This window comes from Nesoenas mayeri (assembly GCF_963082525.1).
Source record: "Nesoenas mayeri genome assembly, chromosome: 2".
Classification (NCBI taxonomy): domain Eukaryota; kingdom Metazoa; phylum Chordata; class Aves; order Columbiformes; family Columbidae; genus Nesoenas; species Nesoenas mayeri.
In genome coordinates, this window is record NC_137543.1 from 129,498,370 (window position 1) to 129,520,544 (window position 22,175).

At 41.0% G+C, this 22,175-nt stretch overlaps 1 protein-coding gene across 1 annotated transcript; it reads left to right on the plus strand.

Moving 5' to 3' along the window:
• Positions 1-1,115: 1,115 nt before the first annotated feature.
• Positions 1,116-22,153, plus strand: SPMIP4 (sperm microtubule inner protein 4; the record flags this gene model as incomplete). Its single annotated transcript, XM_080364200.1, has 9 exons — positions 1,116-1,249; positions 5,978-6,154; positions 9,242-9,310; positions 14,910-14,939; positions 16,061-16,245; positions 17,950-18,038; positions 19,235-19,409; positions 19,625-19,716; positions 21,743-22,153. 9 exons carry the CDS (start codon positions 1,116-1,118, stop codon positions 22,151-22,153), a joined length of 1,362 nt encoding a protein of 453 aa, XP_080220326.1.
• Between the last annotated feature and the right edge of the window lie 22 nt (positions 22,154-22,175).

Below are 22,175 nucleotides of genomic sequence, written 5' to 3' on the forward strand. Positions count from 1 at the left end.
TTGCCATTCTAAGATCCGCATCCAAAAGCTACCAGACCATTAAGTGCAGAGCAATGCAGAAGTACCTTAAAGGTACAACTCAAAATGTAAGGAGGTAAAACAAAGGCCTCTCAGCCTTCTCCATGTGATAAACCACTGGTTTTTAGTCAAAAGGAGCCTTGTCACAGCTTGTGAAGAGCAGAGCAAATTCAAATTGTACCTGTGAACTTCTACTAAAAGTTATCATACAACCTTACTGGGCTCATCATAGAGCAAATGGGCTTCTCAGGAAAACCATGGATTCTCCCAGAAGCAGCAGGGCACAGATGCAGGGAATGCTCTGCTGCCTCTTGGTGGAGGAGAAGAAGCAGCAGTGCTTCTTCATATATTAATACTTCATCTAAGAAGTTGCTGGTGGTTTCTGAGAGAAGACCCTTGATGCTGTGAACCAGAGCTTCACTGGGTAGAAAGTACAAGTCCTGGTACTTTTTTTTCTCACACAACAGAGCAGCTCAGAGCAGAGGGAACTTGTTCCGATATAAATGCCTGTATGGCATTCTAGAGAACAGAAGGTTTTATACTGAACTAACACAGTACCTTTCCTCACAATGAGCTAACCAACCAGTGCTCAAATATAACTTCACTCAAGAAAAGAGGACTATAGCACTTGCCCTCAGCACAGAGGTAGAAGACAAAAATCATGGCAATTAAGGAAAAAAAAAAAACCTACTAAAAATATCAATCAGGGATTTAACTCCATCCTTTTTAGAGTGTGACTGGAACTTTACAGTGAATCCAACTTCACCAAGTGAGACTTTCACAAGTAAGACTTTCTGAGGAAAAGTCCAAACTTCCTCCTCCCATTACTTGAAAGTTTATTTCTAGCTTCTGTTCAACAGTAACACAAAGTAACAGTATCACACCTTATTATTCTGCCTCCTTTTTTTTTGTTTTGTTTTATTTTGTAACCTGCTACAAATAACCAGTAGCAGTAGTAAAAGCAACCATTGTTTCCTGTTGACACTTGCCAGAATTAGGTGGAACTCATCTATATTTTCTCCTTAGCATCCATATGCACTAATAAAACCTTTGATATTTCATGCTTGCATCTTCCCCTAGAAGCACAAATACGAACCATGATGCTGCTATATGACCAGCCCCACTACCACAGAGAAACTGAGGGAACTCAAAACTTATCAAGAACTTATGAGTCCAATGAGGTACTAACCCCACTTCAAATTCCTTCTCGTCCAACTGTCTCACAAGACAGGTAAGACCACAACTTGCAAAAGTTAATGATTCCATTAGAAGTATATGATATTCATTTGCTGTTACCAAAAGTATTTCCTAATAGTTACGTTTTTCTGGCATGACACAATTTTTTCTTTTTGTTTTAATGAAACCAAACGTTCTCTGCTTTGTACAATTGTCAGTTCCCTGGGAAATATGTTGATTGAAGCTGAAATGAAAACTGCTAAAATATGTTATACTGTGCCTTTAGGGTTCAAAATCTGTTGAAACAGTTTTTGTAAAGAATAAAAATAACAAGTATATTGTACTTCTAATTTGGAAAAATTAGCATATTTCACAAACTGATCATGAACATTTCTCATACTATTCTTTGATCTGCTCCTGGTTTGAACTGTTTTCCCTAGATTACAGGTTGACCTAGAAATACGGAGATAAACTTTAACATTTAAATTTAAAATTATGGGAAGCCTGCATTTTGCTTTCATAGCCATCAATGTGTAATCAGGAAGTTTCAGGAATCAAAGCATTTTTACTGTGTTTTACAGGCCCTAATTATACTGTTATCTAAGGCACAGGATACGGCAGAATTCCTGTAGTTTCTAAAGTTCTGGAAAGCTGAACCTTCATGATTCTCAGTACTCATTACAAAACTTTTTGGATCTAAATTTCTCTTCTTTACATCCATAACAGATTCCAGAGTTAGCCTCAAGTACTACAGTATTCTTTCAAGTGAGATTTTCTCTCTTTTGTTAGGAAAATCAACTCTTAGTTTTTCATCTTACTGATAGCCTTCCAGTTTACTACTACTACTAACTTCTTCCAATATTTGTAACATCTCATTTCCAACATCAGTCAGAGTATTTTGATACCATTGCATTATCACACTTGTCAAAGTGTGTCAAAGTTATGTATCTTCCCTGAGGCAAGTTTTTGTTCTGTTCCTCGTATTACAGGAATTTGGGTGAATTTCCATCTGAACCATTTTAACTATTGACAGACTTGAAAGTTTACCGAATGACAGGCCTTAGCTAAATTTTAGTGAATGTACAGGAAAGATTCATGTTGGCTACACAGAAAGCAAAAGGATCTGAACACACCAGCAAAACATCTTTCAGATGACAACTATTTCAGACCCAACTCCGAAACACAAAAAAGAAACAAACATGGCCAGGTTGTAACATTTCTTTCCTCTGTGAACAGAAAAATCTGTATAGTAACACAGGCAATAAGCCACATTTTGCTAATGTAAATGCTAATGTAAAACACACACATGAACTCACCAATTTATAACTAAAAAGAGGGTGCCTGCATGTTTTACAATATCATGCATGTTTTACAATATCATGCATGTTTTTAAAATGGTGCATTTTTTTCTAAGTGACATAATTACAGGCAAATAAATAGAACATAGCTTTTCTCAGCTTTTAAAGATAATGTGTCCATGAATTTTATTACATTATCATCATGGAGTAGAGTATTCATTACCAATATTTGCACAGATAAACAGTGCCCCTGAATAACCAGAGGTATATATATGTGTATTTGTGTAATGCGAGGTTCTATAAATACAAAGAAGGTACTCCAAGGATTTTACCCTATGATCAGATAGTCAGATTCAGCATTGATATACTAAGATGATGTAGATAGTTATTTATATGTTTATTTGGCAAGAGTTAATTTTTTAAAAGTTCAGCTATTCCCACCCCACAAAAATTTCACTGAATTCCACATCGGTATGTTGCTCAGTGACTATGTCTATGTTGGCAAGTATTATAGACTACAGGAGAAAATAAGCAGAGTGAAACAGTCGGTGCTGAGGATCTGAGGTCCAGAAAAAAAAAAAGCATTTCAGGTGTTCTTTACTTTGGATTACCTCTAGTGTGATTCCAGCAACTGAGGCTCCAATTGTGGCTGCAGTGCCCTCCTGGTGCATTCCTGGAGCACATCTTCCTATTAGTTTCATCCAGAAAGAACCCAGTTCATGTACTCCAAGAACAAGGCACTGCAAAATAGAGACCATTAGGAGATTCATGTCGAAAGTGCACTCCTGATCCAAATTAAAATGACAGTGTGAATACACCCATAGAGATGCAGGTCCTAATCCTGTCCCTCTAAGAACTCTCTTTCCACAGACTGTCTGGGAGCTGTTGGCAACACACCCCCTCAGATGTGTTGGCTTCGTGCACTGATCAGATCAGTTACTGGAGCCCCTCACAAGCTCAGACTCTAAAATACTGATTTCATACACTCTTTGAAGGGGAAAACATAACTTTTTAAAAATAAAGGAGACATTAGCAAACTAATGTTCTGATCCCAAAAGGTTAGCACTTTTCGGTTTTTTTGGGTCAGAACAAAAGAGCCAGAAAGCCAGAAGTTGGCTGTCAGAATTCAGAATAAACCTACAAATATGGAAGTTAGAAATGGTAACAGTCTCTGTTAAATCATTGACTATTAAGGATTGTTCATGATGCAGTCTTTAAAACTTTGTTCAGCCTGGCTCTTATTTCATATTCTCTGGTCAGAGACACTTTTTTGTGAGTCCTTGAGATCTTCAGCATCACTGGATCAATATCAGCTATAAATGTTTCTTTGTGAGAAGGAGACTTAGAAACATTTTAAGCTTAACAAAGTCCTGTTTGAGATGAATGAATAATCAAACCTTTGTGTGCACTGCTTCTCTTTCTGTCTAAGGTAAAGTGGTTGTTGGGCAATTTAATAACCTATAGATAGCCATCAGGAATGATTTATTAATGTTTTCAGTGAGAGTTGGCTTTCTGTTAATCTATGGCACATCAGATTCTTATTTTGTTTCATCATACAATACATATTGGCCTTTGCACCCTGGTACAATGGATAAAGGAACAGCTTTAGGCAGCAGCAGAGTAGCACTGAGCCACATGTAAGGAGCTCCATGGTAGGAGGGCACCGCACTGCCGAGAAACCGAGATAACAAAACACAACACAGCAGTGCTCTCTGTGTGTTGTAGCTCATGATCTCTCCCACAGATTTCCCTAAGAACTGTTTAGATATCTAGGACTCTGCCACAGTTTGAATCTAAATGTACCCTGAGAAGTTTTTGTAGCCATTTATTTTTTCTTCCTTGAAAACCCATACTCATAACAAAGGTCAGGATTGTAATGCTCATGGAAAGCTCGTAGCCACATAATAACAAACCTACTTTCCCTCACATTTTAGGAGATGTGGGCTCAGGGATGTTATTCTACCTTTGAATCAATATAAGACTAAATCAGAATTGGGGGAACCTTACACCTGAAAAACACTGTAAGCCTGAATCCAGATAATAACTGCAGAGTGGCACTTTTTTCCCGTATAGCTTAAGAGAAAGCACCCTTTCCCTCCATTTCCAAAGCAGTGACCAACACTAGCAGAGCTTAATGACATCTCTGCTTAAACAAGGATTCCCTTAGCTGCCATACTTTTCTCCGTCAGGAAACCTAGAGTAGCACCACGCCTTGAAGCACAGCGCAGAGAAACCCAAGTTAATCGGGAACGAGTTGGTGCATCTGCATGATTGACCACTGCTGGGAGAGCAGCACAGTGGCTGCACCGCAGTGGCAAAGGCACTGCTGCTGCTCTGCAGCCACATCCAGCTGCTTCACTCTTCCATAAAGAAACACCCAATAACAGAAAAAAGGTGGTAACACAGATGAGGTCTAGCTAAAGCAAGAATCAGGGCCAACTAATGATGGAAAGGCTGACAACAAACACACACATGGCTGCTGGTTTCCAACCCATTCACCTATACATCACTCTCTCTATTTTCACATGAATGAAGAAGGCACATCAGTAAAACATCTGGAGGGTGACCATCCCCATCACATACCACAGCAGTTCATTACTTCCTTGATAAGGTTTTCAGAAAATCCTGGACAAATAAGTCAAATTTAAATCACTCACTTTGGCTCTCCTACAATATCTCAAGTTGGAAGGGACCCAAAAGGACCATTGAGCCCAAAATCCCTGCTCCTTGCAGAATTTCTCTCCTTAAGAAGAAGATGGTTGGCTGTGTATGTGTTCCTCTGCCTGGAAAACTGCTGCCACCCACAAGAAAAGGAAGCTTTCATTTTTCTGAGAGCTCAGTGTCCATCTTTACAACACTGTGAACCAAAACTATGTGAGGTGAACATGCACCTAAACACACCAAACTGCTTGATTTCAAATGACACAGATGTATGGAAATGTACTGTATATTCTCAGGCACTAGCACATCCATGTGAAGTACCCGACACAGCTTGCATTCAGTGTGAAGAGGAACACCTATCACTCCTCTCTAGGGATGGAGAGGGGAGGTTTTCAAAGGCACAAATAATAAATTCTGAAATCAGTGGGAATTAGACGCCAAAGCTTTAATCTGTGCTGTTGCATATATCCACTGTCCATATGCCACTTACATAGCACTGAAGGGACAGTGCAGGTATCTATGTGCTGGCAGCTGAGACACAATTACACTGTAAGAAGTACACGCTGCATGTATCTATCCTCTTCTTTCTTCCTTTCACTGATCAAAACGTAATAGACTTGATTCAGCCTTCATTAAACAACTACCAATCACCGTTGTACTTAGTTCTCCTAGTGCCAGTTCACCATAATAGCAATACCCAGAATACGGCTGAGTAAGTCAGAGCCAAGAAAATAAATCCAAGTTGTCATTGTTTAAAAGATTTCAAGTAACCATCACTGTTGCTGCCATTAAAGGACATTTGTGCGCTTTTTTTTCTCTTTCAGGTACACAGAGTTCAGGAAATCCCTTCACTGCTGCGAGCTTCCCTGTGGAGCTGAAAGGGAGCATGGAGGAATTACACTGCCTGCACTGCCAGAAGACCACAGGGCAAAGGACAAGTCTCCATGTACATTCGTCAAAAGACATCAGCATTATGGTAGTGGTGTATTCCCTTGGCCAAGGTAGGTTAGACATTTACTCCTCACAGTCAAAATGTTTATGTGAAGTCTTTTTAAAAAGAAGACCAACAGACAGCTAACTGGTTAGACAGCAACATAGACTGAGATGTGCAAATATCTGCATTCCAAAAGTGGGCAATCTAAGCTTCTGCTCTTTTCACAATGCCCTAAATATGAATGTGGGAATATACTGGTACCCACAAATCTCAGTGTTTTGCTGAAACACTCTAAGTTCCAAATTTCCTTTTTTTCCCCCCATCATTTGATAATTATTTACTGTTGGTTGTTGTCCCAAACACCCTTCCCGATTTTAAAAATGTCACTACTGGCCTAATTTACAGCATCAACAAATCCTATAGGCATAAACATGAAAAATCAGTGCTCAGCTTTTTTTCCTGGCCTCTTACCAAAACCAATTTTGTCTTCTGAATACAGTGGGATTTGTGCTACTTCCACTGAAAGTAGTTCCAAAACTTCACGTTCATCATGACAGCATTAGTGGAAAAAAAAAAAAAAAAAAAGCTTTGAAGGCAGAATCATCCTTTCATCCTTTTTGATTTGATTTGCTTAATACCACTTTTTCTTATCTCTTCCCTGCCAACATTAAAGAAACAGTAGCAAGTAATAGTCAGAGGACCTTACCACCTTACCAGCCTGGGGAGAACATGTTGCTGTTTAGGGTTAACTCGGAGAAGTTCAAAGATAGCCTTCAGCCCTGCAAGCTTCCTTGGAGAACAGGAATGGAAGATGGAGACTAGTCATCTGCATGGCTGTCCAAGGGTTAAACATGACCCAAAGGCTGGAAACACGCATTCCTGTCCTTGCTCTCCTCTGCATTACCACAAACTAGCCTCTCTGTACAATGATTATAGAATCATAGAATATCTCCAAGCTGGAAGGGTCCCATAAGGATGATCAAGTCCAACTCCCTGCTCTTCATCGCTGACTTAAGTGTTATCTGGATGCTCCTTAAACTCTGACAGCCTTGGTGCCACGGCCACTTGCTGTGGAGCCTGTTAAGAAACTTTTCCTAATGTCTGACCTGAGCTTCCCCTGATGCAGCTTCATCTCATTTCCTTGTGTCCTATTGCTGGTCACCAGAGAGAGGAGATCAGCACCTGCCTCTCCATTGCTCCCCTTGAAGAAGCTGTAGGCTGCAATGAGGTCACCCCTCAGCCTTCTCTTCTCCAAGCTGAACAAGCCAAGTGACCTCAGCTGCTTCTCGTAAGTCTTGCCCTTGAGACCTTCCACCAGCTTGGTCATTCTCCTCTGGATGCACTTGGATAGTTTAACGTCCTTATATTGATGTGCCCAAAAGTGCACACAGTACTCAAGGTGGGCTGCATCAGTGCAGAATGGGACAGTCCCCTCCCTTGACCAGCTGTGTGATGTTTGGTGCACCCCAGGACACAGTTGACCCTTTTGGCTGCCAGAGCACACTGCACCCCAGATTTCTTTCTGTGGGGCTGCTATTCAGACTTTCATCCCCCAATTTGCACATATAACCAGGATTACTTTTAAATTCAAAGACGGGTATGGTGCTGTCTTCTGTTCAGATTTTTTTCAGTGAAAAGAACCATGCATTTTGGCTGGATTCTGGAAGCTCTTTGGCATCAAAAGAAGCTGAACGTGATCCCCAAAATGTAGGAGTAATTTAACTCCTTACAGGATCAAAGGTTGGCACCTGCCCCCATTCAGGGCATTCCCATAGCTCTGAGTGTTAGGGGTGTCTGGTGTCACAGAGGCACCTCAAGGTCAGTTTAAGGGACAACAAGGTCCAAAACAACTTTTATTAAACCGGTGAGAAACAGGGTTTTAGCACTCCAAAAGTAACTTAAATACAGGTTCGGATATCAGTTGAGGAAAATTATTAACGGGCAGCAACTAATACAACAGGCGGTCCACAGAGTGCAAGCACATGGCTTCACCCACAACAATGGTGGAGCCGTCCCTGAGTCCCGGAGAAGTACACACTTTTGCCTAAACATGGTGTGGGATTATTCTAAAGAGATATACGTACTCGTAGTGAGTACGGAAAGTTAATACATTCGCGATTGTGTGAGGGTAAATTTATAATACACTCACAATCCTGCGAGGGTTAATTTACTTACACGTGCAAATGTGCACGGAATATTACACATGCTTATGTGGAAACACGGGAGGAAAATACACTCGCGACTATGCAAGGAAATAATTTATACACGTGCTCGTATTGAGCACGGAAAGTACACGTGCAAATGTGTACGGAAAGTTACACGTGCTTATGTGGAAGCACGGGAGGAAAATATACTCACGATTGTGCGAGGAAATAATTTATACACGTGCTCGTATTGAGCATGGAAAGCTACGCGTGCAAATGTGCACGGAAAGTATAAATATACTCGCAATCCTGCGAGAAGTTTTACTCACACCCGTGGCGGCAAGGCAAGCGGAGTCTCCATCCCGGTGGTCGCTCTCAGCGGCAGCATCTTGCTTGTGCTCCGAGAGACCCGCGACAATGGGCGGAGTCTCGACGAGAATCCCATTTTTGTATTGGCTGATCAGATCTGACTGTAGGCATTCTAGAAGCTTCTCTGCACCCCCACACTGGCTGTGGGTGCCCCTGAAGCCTCCAAACATCCCCCCCACTGGCCGCAGGTGCCCAGCGGCTCAGTGGCACCTCGGCACTCCCTTCTCCTAATGGCCCTGGCCAGGGTGCTCTGGGGCCAAACAAAAGAAGCTGTTAGCCTCAAGTCAGAGAGAGAGGGAGATGTGCCTACTCCTTCCATACTGAAGGAGGGAGGGGGAGAGAGGGGGGTTTGCATTCTGCCACAGTGGTGAGGGGCTGTAAGGGCCAGGCGTTCACAGGGGGAAATGCTCAGCATTCCCAGGAACTTTAGATTCAGGCAGGGGTGCCCAGCACCTCTCCAAATCCAGCCCTGCAGGACCTAAAATTTTGAAGCCCAGGACAGATTTCCACACTGGCAGCATCTAGGAGTTTTGATATTAAGGTTTATCTGAGAAATCAAGACAAAACCATAGCCAATTACTGGGATGTTTATAAGCAAATAGAGCACAAGCTTTATATACTTATGCTTTCTCTTTGCACAGGAGCCTTCCCACTGACCAATATTATGTCACCCAGCTGAAAAAAAGTGATGTGCGGATGAATGATGAATTGTAAGTTTAAACAGTGCATTAACCAGATTGTGAATTTAGTGCATATAACAGCAAACTGAATATTCATTCCACTCTGGTGATATTATTCACATACGATACGAAGTGCAGATATGATATGAAATGTGAAGGGCCATGTCCTGCAAAAAAGGGATTAGCTAGTAACAAAGGAGAGCAAACACAGTTGGGAAGGAAATTCAGAATACAACATTGTACCCCTTCAGTTTAGTATCCCTCAACAACAGTCTCTCAGTTTGCTTTACAGGCTGCACATATTTATCAACTTCCAATACTAAAAAATATTAGTCTTTCTACTAGTTAGAATCCACATTAAACTCAAGTAACTAAAGGAACCATGACACCATGTGTATTTTAGTCCATTTTGCTAGTATATTTATATATATATATGTGTGTGTGTGTGTGTGTATTTTTGGAGGAGGATTGGCAAGGATTGTTTTCCTCACTGCTGCTCTTCAAGAGATCTCAGATTGAGTGAATTTGGATGCTACTGGAGCTTTGCAATCCAACATTTTGCCACTTGATGGCACCAGCAAAACGCTCAAATCTGACCAAACTGCTGAGATTTTAGATTAAGATAATTTAAAGTGTAAATGTAAATTCTTCAAAAGCAGAGAAAATAACATGTTACACCTCTCATATTAGCACTGATAACTACAGCATATTAGAAACCTGAGAATAATTCTGTGATGATTTCTCAGTTATCGTTATAGGGCCATGAGACACATTGTTTGATTCTACTACTCTTCCTTTAGCCTCTCTGCATGTGAGGTACCCACTCCCCACTTTGTGTAAACCCAGACACTGGAGCAAAGCAGGAGAGCTAACTGTAAACAGGTCACAGAAGCTACACGAGGAAACCTGCTACGGGGCTCTTTGCAATCCACTGCTCTTTGCAGGCTTCTCTATTACCCCATTACAGCATGCTGCACAAGCAGGAGTGTGGTTACCTACAACAGTGCACAAGCCAAAACTCCTTTCTACTGGGACAGCTTATGGCCTTTGACCAGCAATGCACATTAGAGGCACTGGCTGTGCTGCTTCTGCAGAATTTGATTACAAGCTACAAGGAAGTAGCAAGTTTCCCAGCAAGTTTCTTCCTGCAAGTTTCCTAATCACTAAGTGACAAGAACTGTCCCGTAAAATAATGGAGCACTTTAAAAGTTGTCTTAAAACCAACATTCATGTGAAGTGGGCACTCCCATGTTGCACAGTCAAGCTGGGTGGTTCTTTTATTACCTAATCCATCCTCAAGAAAATTTCATTGACTGCCATGGAATTATGCTGGGCAACAATTTGATCCACTGTGACTGGCTAGTCAGGTAAGCATCCTGTTGTGTAACATTTATAGCGATATCCCTGAAAAAGCAGAAAAACTGACAGATTGTGGAGTAAAATTTAAAACTGCCCTTTGCGTGGGGTAGGAGTCTTGCTGTGCTTTCAGTAACTCCTAGGCTGGCCAACCTCAAATGCTTCTTGGTGAAGGATGCTCTGGGACCCACTCACTTCACAGCAAGAGCATTCCTTGTCCCAGCTCGTCACCAGAATAGATCATCCATGTGCACAGGCTGAGGCACAGATTACGGCACCTTTCTGGGGAACCAGGAACTGCTGGGACTCTGTGCCCTTATGCAAGCTGAATAAGGAGGAATGAGGTTTTACACAAGAGCAGCTCAAACTCTGCCCCTGTACATACTGAAAAGTACACAAACTTGGACTCTGAATATTTGATCAACAGCACATTGATGTACTTTTTCTCCATTACTTTGCACCAACATCTTAACCTGCAACATGCTGTGAAACACACACACAAAATATCTTCCACATTCACAGCCTAACGTCTTTCAGAGCAAATATTCTTCTTGCTGTCAGGGACTATTAAGCAGTGACAGCCTTATGGAACCTTTCCTGAAAAATACTCTCCAAGTGGTTCTCTACAGGCTTACCTGGGAGCCATTAACACTCAGTTTATTTACCTTATAGCCTGTGAGGGCTTCTTTGAGCCATTACTGTCTTTTGTGGGAAATGAATTACCAGGCATTTGCAATAACTCTGTACACTTTCATGGGACAACTATGCCTTTGTCTTAAGTAAGCACGCTTCATATCCTTGTGCAGTTTTTCACTAAAATGAACCACTGGATTTCTGCAAATGTGCATTTGTAAGTGCATTAGCAGTGGGACACATACATATGCCCTCCCAGTCAAATGGAGAGAAGGAGTTGCCTCTTCCCATCTAGAGGTATAATGAGTCTTCAAGTTCACACCAAACAAGACTGCAAAAATCCTGAAGGGCCTTGAAAAACACTCTTCAGCCACTGGCAGCAACCCTAGTTATATACACACACACGCACTACGTCAGGTTGGAGCATTTGCAGCTGTCCTCCCAAAGACAAGTAACACCAATGAGGTTTTTGGTGGGTTCAGTGACAGCACTGAATGAATCAAAACTGGCTTGTTTGTTGTTTTTTTTTCCATGGGGGTTTTTATCGGCTTTCACCGTTTTTCACGCCACAGCCTACTTCCATTCCCCTCGCTGTCCCCCAGTTCCTGACCCTCAGTGGTTCCCTGACCTGCACCTCCCTGACTAAGCAGGTTTTAAGGTTAGGCAAGAGAAGTGATTGTCTCCCTTTGAAAGAATAAAGGGCTGTAGAGAAAGCCAATTTAGCACCATGAAACAGTCTATTCTCCAGTCATATCTTTCCTGTTAAAACTGACAGGAGCGATTCATCTTTTTCTCTTCATAATTTACTGAGTTGGTGGGAAATTAACAAGAAAGAGCAACAAAAAGTTCTCTGGCCAGGTCTAGAAAAGAAGCTGAAAGTCATGAGGGTCCCCACACTGCATCACCCTCAGGCCGACACCACATGTGACAGAAGAAACAGCTCTTCAGAGGCTCCTACCATGTGTCAGGAAGTAGAAAAATAGTGGGAAGTGGAAGCTCCTCCTGAAGGTCATACAGGTTCCAATGTGTCTTTTATTACCATCACTGAAAAAGTGTCTCTGCACCCAGTGCTATACACTACGTCAGGCAGGGAGCTGCAGAGCTACCACAGGCGAAGCCAGTGTTTCCATACAGATACTCTCTCACACATGGAACTTGGTTTATGCTTCTTTTATCCAAAAGTGTTTGACAAGTGCCCACAGTGCACTCCTTGTTAGGGAAATGGGATGGTGTCTATCTGGACCACTACCTGGATTTGTTCTGGGCCTTTCCAAACTGGGAGCATAAGGCCCTCCAGCTTGAGTCTGACTTCTTTTCAACAGACTGATAGACTCCATATCCTCTGTAGACTGAACATAAAGGGGCAGACAACATAACACTGAGCAACTGTTTCTTGTGTGATACTGGTAGACTCCAGCAAAAATCTACTAGAACTCCAGTGAAAGCATCTCAGGGCTAGATTTGGAAAAGCTACTATTCTTTTCTTCTCTCACAGCAAGAGCTCTACTTTTCTATAATCCATCCATTCTGGGTAGATTCAGGCTTGATTAACCCAGTTTGAGTTTTGAAAACCTAAGGAACACTCTAAACAACTGTCTACCTTTGAAAATGCAAAGCTTTGCTGGCTCTTACAATCTGAGCTCACAAAACTTCTCTAAATCATAGTAAAGTCATGAAAATGCATATTCAACCTTAGTTTATTGCTACCTTAAGTTTAGATGTTACAACAAAAAGTACCCTACAAAAGTACTTTAGTTCCGCCATGCCAGAGCACAAAGCAGACAGATTGGCCTTATTTTTGCATATTTGTGTCAGGAACATGTCCAATTAATGCAATGAAAAATGTAACAGTTCACATTGCAACACAATGTGAATGGAAATGAAAACTGAAATACTTCTTAGTGTTTATTTTCAAACCACATTGTGTTACAATTGTAATAAACACTAAGAAGTATTTTCCTTCACATCTACAGCACCAGTAGACATACAGCACCAGTTCTAACTGCAGAAATGGAAAACCAATGAGAAGTATCTGTGGAATAAACTTTTAAAGATTGCTGTTCTGTAAGCATGGCTATTTATGTAAAAGCTTTCCATTTTCAATTCAGCCACAAGGTTTCCATCAGAGTCCCAGGTCATTATAAATGTAACAATATACAAATGATTGTCAGAATCCAACACTTTGAGAAAGTCCTGTTATCTTTGTAGCATCATACATTAAAAGCAGATCTTTTGTTCAGCTCAATTGAGGCATGAGTTATGCTGTCAGGGTAACTTGTGAGATATCACACCTCATGTTGATTGCACTTGAGTCCCATGGCATCACAGCACAGATTTCACAATGAAATGCATGACTGGATGTTGTATCAGAACGTGTGAAAAAAAATGATCAGGCACTTGAAGTTTATCTTCAAAACACCCATGCTAATCTGGAAAGAAAGAAACACAGGACTGTATTTAAATGCTTTGAGCAAGGGGGATATTTCATCTTTGCAACTGCGCAACACCTATTTTACAAAGACTAATTCAACGGTAGAGTGGCCAAGTTGCAGCTCCTGAGTCACAGGTGACGTGACCAGAGTGTGGGTGCAGCTCCCCTGGCACGGCTGTGTCACCAACCAGGCTGCCGAGCAATCCCAGCTGTGGGAGGAACTGCTCAGTCTGAAATTATGAAGTCCGCATGGGGCCCATTAACATCCCGCACAGTCCTGTCCTCGAACTGAGCAAGGGGAGCACCTCTGAGAAATTATCGGCATCTCCTGCTTGGGAATGAATCTGGGACATCCCTCTCTTCACTGAGAAAAACAAGCGGTTTGGGCAATATGGAGATTTTGGTGTATGGCTTGTAGAATCGAGAAACTTTGTGTGATCACTGTACAAATAATAAAGCTTAAAAAAAGACTATCATTAGACAACCTCTCCTACCCATACACAGTAAAGACCCTTTCAAGTAAGACCTGGTAACTAAGCCTTCCTCACAAAATACGTCAGATTTCAGAGCTCCAGGTGAACTACTCATTGTCTTTCAGACATTTTAAATTTTTTTCATTATACCACAAAGAACCATTACATAAATTAATCAATTTTTTAGTCTTAGACATTCATCTGACTTGGTGCAATTGCTAAGAGACTCTTAGCTAGCCTCAGTGACTAAATTCTTGCCCTTTAAAGTTAGTGTTTTCTTCTGATCCCATTTTTAAAATTTACTTGAAGCACAAAATAAGTCTCCATGGTAAACTATAAATAATTTATAAGCATGGAATGAATAAGTATTTTCTCTGCAAGCAGAAACAGTATATGTTTTCTGTTTTGCATTACTGATAAAAAGATTAATTTTTACTAATAGCACATACCATTGTTAATTAATATAGAGCTTATTACACAAAAGTATAAGAGGAGAGATTTTTCCCTCACTCCTTTTAAAAAGCCATTCTGTACATGACTTGTTCCTGGTGTCTCTTCAGTCTTTGTCACTTGGCAACACAATCATGTAATGAGCAGTATCAGTAAAAATGTTGCCTGCACTGCTTACATATGGCTTTGTCCCTAGTGTATATTGATTGCACAGATTCAGATAAAATGCAGTGCAAATGAACATGGATCACTTCACGTAACTTATTATTTTTCTTCCCTAATATAGGCTTCGTAAACCACCAGACAGTTCAGCTAAGTAAGTACATTTCACCTATGCTATGTTTTATTTTTCCTTAATGAAATAAAAAGCGAGTTGTTCCTCTTACAGCTGTAACTGCACAGTGCAAGTTCCTTGGCAATTAGCAGCAGCAACACTAATAGGTAAAAAACTCTCTCGAATGAAGCATGTAACGATAGGTTGAGGAGGTCAGCAGTGTTTGTCCAGCACACCCACTCTCCTAACAAATAGCGATCTTGCTGACTTGCCTATGGGCTCACTGGGTTTTCTGGGCTGTGTTGTTCATGGCCTCTTTACCTCACATGACTTAAAGTGTTTGGGAGCATCTACTAAGCACAGCTAAGGGATCTAGAATATGTATAAAGCAGATTTATGAGACAGAAGCCTCAGAAAAGCCCAGCTTGTTAAGACATCTTTTTATGTCATCATGCACGGCCTCAGGAATTGAAATAATTTGACTCCTGTATAACAAGGCTGTGACTTTGGTCTGTACAGCAATTGGAGAAAGGCATCTGCTCTCAGTAAGTTGTTCTATGCAGTTGTGGTAAAGTTCAGATATCTTTGAAATTGAGTCCATCTTTTTTAAATACACTGTAGAATAAACCACTGCTTTCATTTTCCTCAGAAGATTTCAGGATTTCACTGATTTTAATAAGTTTTTTAATTATTCTATAATGAAAAAACAAAAGCTGAAAAGAACAGTCATAGGAACATGGAGACTCCATGAAATCCTGGTTCTCAGTATCCCATAAACTGTCCAGTTTAGCTTTATCCTCCTTCCTCATAGAAATAAATGTCTTTTTAGAGGCAAATATTGATTCCAAAAGCACAAACTCCGTTACTATTACTTGGAGCTGTGCAAGAATCAGAAGTCCACACTTTCCTTCCCTTAAGCCGCATAAAAGTAAATGTGAATTCATATGACTGATGATGTAAAAAAGCTGCAAGGGAATCATCGTGAACTCTTTGCAGAGTGCAAGCAAGAGGGAATTAAAGAACTAAGATATTGCCTTTCTGATTCTCACATCTCTCTCACGTCTTGCAAAGTGTCATATTGAATGCTAAAACTCTGTGAAACGCAAAGTGAGAAAATTTTCCTTTTTTCTTTCCTACTTCCTGCCAACTCAAACCAACCCAAGACCACTGTGCCTGCCGTTTCCCAGCTCTCATCCCTTCCAGACACACATCTCTAGGTATGCCGTGTTCCCAAACTTCAGATCACCTGAGGATCGAGACACTGGGGTCTATGCAAGCAGTCATCAGCCTTTCCATCCCAATATCCCTACCAAGCCTTTTGATGTGGTTGTTCTGGGGAAGACCAGAGGTAAGACCACACTCTATTGGTTTACCATTTTTCTTGAAACTTACTTAGAAACCCTACTGAAGTCATGCTCTTTTCTACTGAAGCTTAACAGAGCTAGATTCTGAATATATAAGTGGTCAAGCTAAGCATCTTGGCTTAAACTAGAGCTCTGTGTTCTGATAGTTTCAGTCTCAATGGAGGATACCTCAGCACTAAGAATTATGAATAAATTCACATGAACACCTTGTAGCCTCAGAAGCCAACAGAACTCTAAACATAGCTGTTAATCCCCACAAAAGCAAGATGGATCATTTAGTCTATCTGATGCCTTCTGTCTGAAAAAATAATTCTTCATAGTCCAATAGAGCACAAGAGAAAGGCAAAAAAATTCATAAGTGGTGTGAAAAACTAACAATTTTGGAGCCAAAGTCATGCCTGCCATATCTTTGCTGAGGACAACAGAGGTATCCCTGAAATAATGGCCGAATGATTTAAAGTATCTTATTCACTATACAGATGGTAGAACAAGGTCCAGGGAGAAAAAGCAACTCTTCTTCTTCCTTATGAAGACTGAGATGATTCATTATTTACAGAACACCACGTAAGCCTTCATGAGGTGTTTGGTTTTAACTCTAGCAGTATTTTACCCTGAGAGTGTTTTACGTAATATATCGGAGGAAAAGGGCATGAACTTTTTCCTCTTATTCTGCTTTTCCCTGGAGGCATTCTCATACACTGGGACTTTGACAGGTACTTTGTTTTGGAAAACTTTTAAGATGAACTGCATGAAGGAATGAGGAGTCCTTGGCAGCCACTGACCACGTAGGGTTACGGGGGATTTGGGACAGGAGAAAGCCGGCACCTCTGTGTACCACAGCAGCACCTGCCAGGAAGGGGTTGGCAACAACTGTGTGAAACAGAAAAGCATATACCTGCATGGATAAGAAGCTTTTCAGCATAGGAAAAGCTGATAGTGTTAAGTGGCAGGTCAATTTGCACTAATTAGCTGCCATTCCCAGTCATTGGCACAGTGCTGTAACAGTTATGTATATAGTTGGCTACACTAACCATTTTTAGTGGAGTATTTCTCCATCCAAACCCAAAATCTTTCCACAGAATATGCAATGCTAGGAGTAGTCATTGATCAATTTAAGAAACACCAATCATGTGGAGATGGGCTTACAAAGCCTATTTTTGTACAACGGGAAGATCATCAGAGGCCAAGACCTATTTCCAGCAAAGCTTTGCATGTTCAGAATTACTGGCTAAGGCTGTAGCTACCACAGGCACTCAGAAAATACTCTAACTTAATCTGCTGTTCCCTTCATATGGTTTGTCTTCTTCTGAGATCAGGACACTGCAGTTCTCAGTGACTGAAGGAGAAGTCTCTGGGTAAGTACAAATAACCCAGATCACACTCAGGTGACTTTTGCCACTGGAAAGTTGTATTTAAAAGCTCTGTGCCTTTTCTACATCTCACCTTTACAAAACTCAGAGTAGATGTTATGCAGTTAATGCTGACAGCATCGTTGTCAGGTAAATAGGGAAACTGAGGCAGAACCCTGCTGATCTTGTACCAAAAGAGTGAAACTGAGTTCTGTCTGCAGATCCATGATGTCGGTCTCCAAAGGCAGAAGAGACATTAGCAGCAGCTTAAAATGCAGATCCATCTGTCATTATGATCAATGGTGTTCCATTAGAACATGTTATATATTTCCCCTACAGGTAATCCATATAGGCATGAAGTTGTCAGTATCCCCTCTGACTCCCAGAAGAAGGCTGTGCACTGGCCAGGACAGCACGGATACTTCCAAGTATGTAGTTCATACAAAAAAGAGCAAAATGCCTTTTTTCATTAAACTTCTCTGCATCTCTTTCATGGGAGACATTTTCACACAGAGAGCTCCTGTACTGTCCCAAACACTGGCAGGCCATGAATTAGGCATCATGCATACAAAGAGTGAAAAGCTTTAGAAAGAGTTTTCAGCCACCTCTGCAATATACAGGATGTTTCTAAAAGATGGACACAATTTGAAAGCAATAGGGATTTCAAATTGGGTCCATCTTTTTGAAGCACCTTGTAAAAACAAGATCAGAATCCAGCAGACTGTCCTGTGACTGGAGTACGTTAAGTACTAAGTAGCTCTCACTGAACCTAGCCAAGCAGCTCTGCAGATAAGAATCAGAAGCAGCAGCAGCAATAACAGCTGTTGACCACACATTTAAGGGAGGAGAGGGTGGGGCTTCATTCAGAAACCCAGATTATGCTGTGCAGCCCTTCAGAGAAATGGGTTTGGGCAGCAGTGAATCTTTGCTGCTCCTACCTCTCTGCAAGTCCTGACAACACACTGACAGGACAGTGACTCTATTTCCATGCCTCCAAGAAAGCAGACATTCTCTTTGTGGACAGTCTGACTCCAGCCTTGCCTTCCGCAGTGTAAGGAGGGAGACTGGGCTGGTCCATAAAACAGAGGAGTGAATCTGTTCATGAATGGTCATGTTTCTACTATTCTTCAGTTTGCTTAAACACTAGTTCTCTTCCCAAAGTGATGTAATCCAAAGTTTGATGGCAAATAAAAGTCATAAGTAAGAAAAAAATAGCAGTGAAAAAATAAAGACACAGAGTCTTTGTAGACACAGAGTCTTACAGAGGTGGCAAGGGAACAAAAGCGGCAGTCCATTTTAAGGCAGTCTATAAACGTAACTACAATATAAAGCTTATATAACATGTAATGTTCTGCCTAGGTGCGGCTACCATGGAGAACTTGATTCCAAGTTATTTGAATTGAGTTCAGCAAAATTATGTACCTGTTATATCTTCCACTTGAGTAGTAATGCTATACTGAAGACAATTTTCCACCACATTTTTCCTTTTATTAGCACTTACTAAACAGATATTCAGGGGAGGGGAGGATGACGTGACATGTGTTATTTCAAACCTTTAAAATAGGCTTTTCCATCCAGCATACATATCTGGTTTATGCCTTACTTATTTCTTCTCATCCTTCAGCTTCCTAAGTTTGCTAAAGAAAAGAGTCAAATATACTACCCAAAACCACCAAAGACAGTGGCCCCCAACTCCACTGTCAATGAGCTAGAACATCACTTTTCTGCAAGAACCACCAATATGCTACGGAACACTGAAAGGGCTCTGGGGATCACAACATACCACCGGGACTTCACAGGTAAGCATTTTTTGTTAAATTAATTCACTCGGGATAACAATGAAAGACCACAAAGTGTTAGCTCCTGAAGTTCTCAAAGAAATTCAGGTTTTGTGATTTAGTAACAATAGCCACACAAACTGTAAATTATCTGAGGTTTTTTAGGGGTGCTGTGCATTAATTCTAATTTTCTTAACCAATAACAATGTGTGACAATAAAATACTTCTCCATTAAGGAAGAGGTCCTATGAATCCCCTTATCCTGGATAACTACTACTTGAAAGAAGTTGGCAGATTAACTGGAGAAGTAGGTGACGACGTGGAACTAGTAAGTACTGCATTTACTAAGCATCTCATGCTTCCACCACAAGTAATATTTGCAAGAATATAACCAGACTCATCAAGCAGAATTAAGCCTTCCCTTTGATAATACTTAAGCAGAGGGCAAGGTTCGATCTAAAACAGAGGCAAAAGTTCTGTATACTAAACCAGTCCTGATGGATTAATGACTTGTTCAGAGTTTGCAGACGAGAAAGTTATCTGCTTATTTTTTATCTTATCATTTAAAGTTGCCACTGACACATGAGAGCAATTCAAACAACCTTTTGCCTTGAGAAGTATGAGTAACAACCTCCATAAAACTAACTGGCAGCTCTCATGTGAACAATGCAGAGACTGCAACACCGCGTAGATGTTCAGCTGGTGTTAATCAGGACACCACCACTGAACTCACCAACTCACTGTCTTCACTGCACGTTGTATATTTGGTAAGTGGTCTAGTACCATTGCAAGCTCTTGCCTCCTTACTGACTATACCAGTTTAAGAGTTCAGCACAGTTTCCATGACTCATCCTCCTCCATTTACGTGATTTGCCTTTCTTCCTTAAGGGTGCATCAGTGACATTATCAGATGCTATTTTAATTCAAAGATTTACCCTAAAGAATGTATAAAACTATACTGGTAAACTCCATGTTTACTGTCTCCAACAATTTTTATATTCTGTGTAGCCTGTAAAAAAGTGAAAAGATACTACTTGTATGAAATGCTACTAATCCAAACAAAGCATGATGTGGTATATCAGCACAGCAAAGCAAGTTGAGCTGCTTTTTGCTAATGCAACATTACCTGTTGCATTGACACCTCCACATTGTTATGCAAAGTACATACACACATCTAATTTATTTTAACTGACTAAGGAATTCTGCAGGTAAAAGAGAAGGAACAGATTCCTACTCACCCTGCCACAGCAGTGCTGGCTTTACAGCACTTCTGAATTCAAACTGCACAGGCATTCAAGAAGTTGGGCAACTAAGTAAGATGTTGTCATTTTCATATAGTCCAAAAATGGCCCTGTATAAAAAGTCCCCAAATTGTCCTGCTCTTTTTCCTATTGGATTAAAAGAAAATAATACAATACAATACAATACAATACAATACAATAAAGTCCAGGTAAGGAAATCCCTTTTGAAATGGCATTTACAAGCTACTGATAATTTAATCCCTGCATCTGAAATGGAAAAGCTGCCCACCTTTTTCTCCAGAGAGATGAAGAAACAAATATTTCACTTAATGATGATCAACACTACAAAGAACAGTTTCAACAGCTGGCCTCTGGAAATGAAAGTCCAAACCAGCAGCTTGAATTAATTCAAAACTGAGCAGTTTTATTGCCCTCTGGCTTCCAAGCATGACTGGCAGAGACCTACCCTGGGCCATGCTGATTTATCTGAACAACATTATTTCACTTAAAAACATAGAAACATTAAACATCAAACACTCAGAATGTTCAGCACAGTAGCTGCTGAAGTCCATTCTTTGGCTACAGGACTCAAATATACTTTATGTTTGAACAGTTCCTATACAACGCGGCTTTGACTTTGTACCAGTATCTGAATCCTCAACGGTACAAATGATTAACACATGGTAAAAGTATTCAAGCGGTGAGTCAAACTGTGGCTGAGGGAGCTAAAAGGCCACATCCCAGTGAGCATCCTCAGTCCCAGTTGCAACAGTTCCTAAAAGAATTTAAAAACACACCAACGCAAAGCACCATTTATACCATAATATTGCTTAAGAGACCATAAATGGAAGACAGATGCTTACGGAAGAAAGGAGAAGAGAGCACAAAACATCCATACCCATTTATATCTTATGCATTGGGGTGGAGCAGAATATTTTCCTTTCCAAAGCATAAAAACCAGCTCTAAGCTCACTAGGTGTCAAGGCAATAACAAATATCTGGGCTGCTTCACTTTGCCTGGGAAATCCCAGCTGAGCCATTTCACTAGTTGTAGTCCCTGCTAAAATAAGAGACCTAGATGACAGTGTAAACCCTGCTCCTTCCTCCATATAGGAAGAAACATTTTTGTCTAGTCTCTCACAAACGAGACCTCTTGAAGGGCGCACTGCACGTCTGCTTCAAGGTCGACGTCCCCATGAATCAATTCTGCAAGAACAGCATTCCTGCAGTGTTCAGACGCCAGGAAGGCCTGAACTCAAATCCCTTCCAGAATCTGCATGTCAGTCTGCATGGAGACCAGAGAACGGGCCAAGAGAGACAGCACTGCCTGAATGCATCCCCAGCTGGGAGGCTCCTCGGCGCCAGGCAGCACTGCTGGAGCTGCAGCATTCCTTCTCTAAGACAGCAGCACACAAACGTCTTCATGATTCCATCAGAGGAGAGACAAAAGACCTCACAGATAATATTACTGGTGGAAGGAGACACACATTCTACGGTTTCAATGCTTTTTATTTCTTTAACTGACATTTTGGTCCTTTAAAAACAG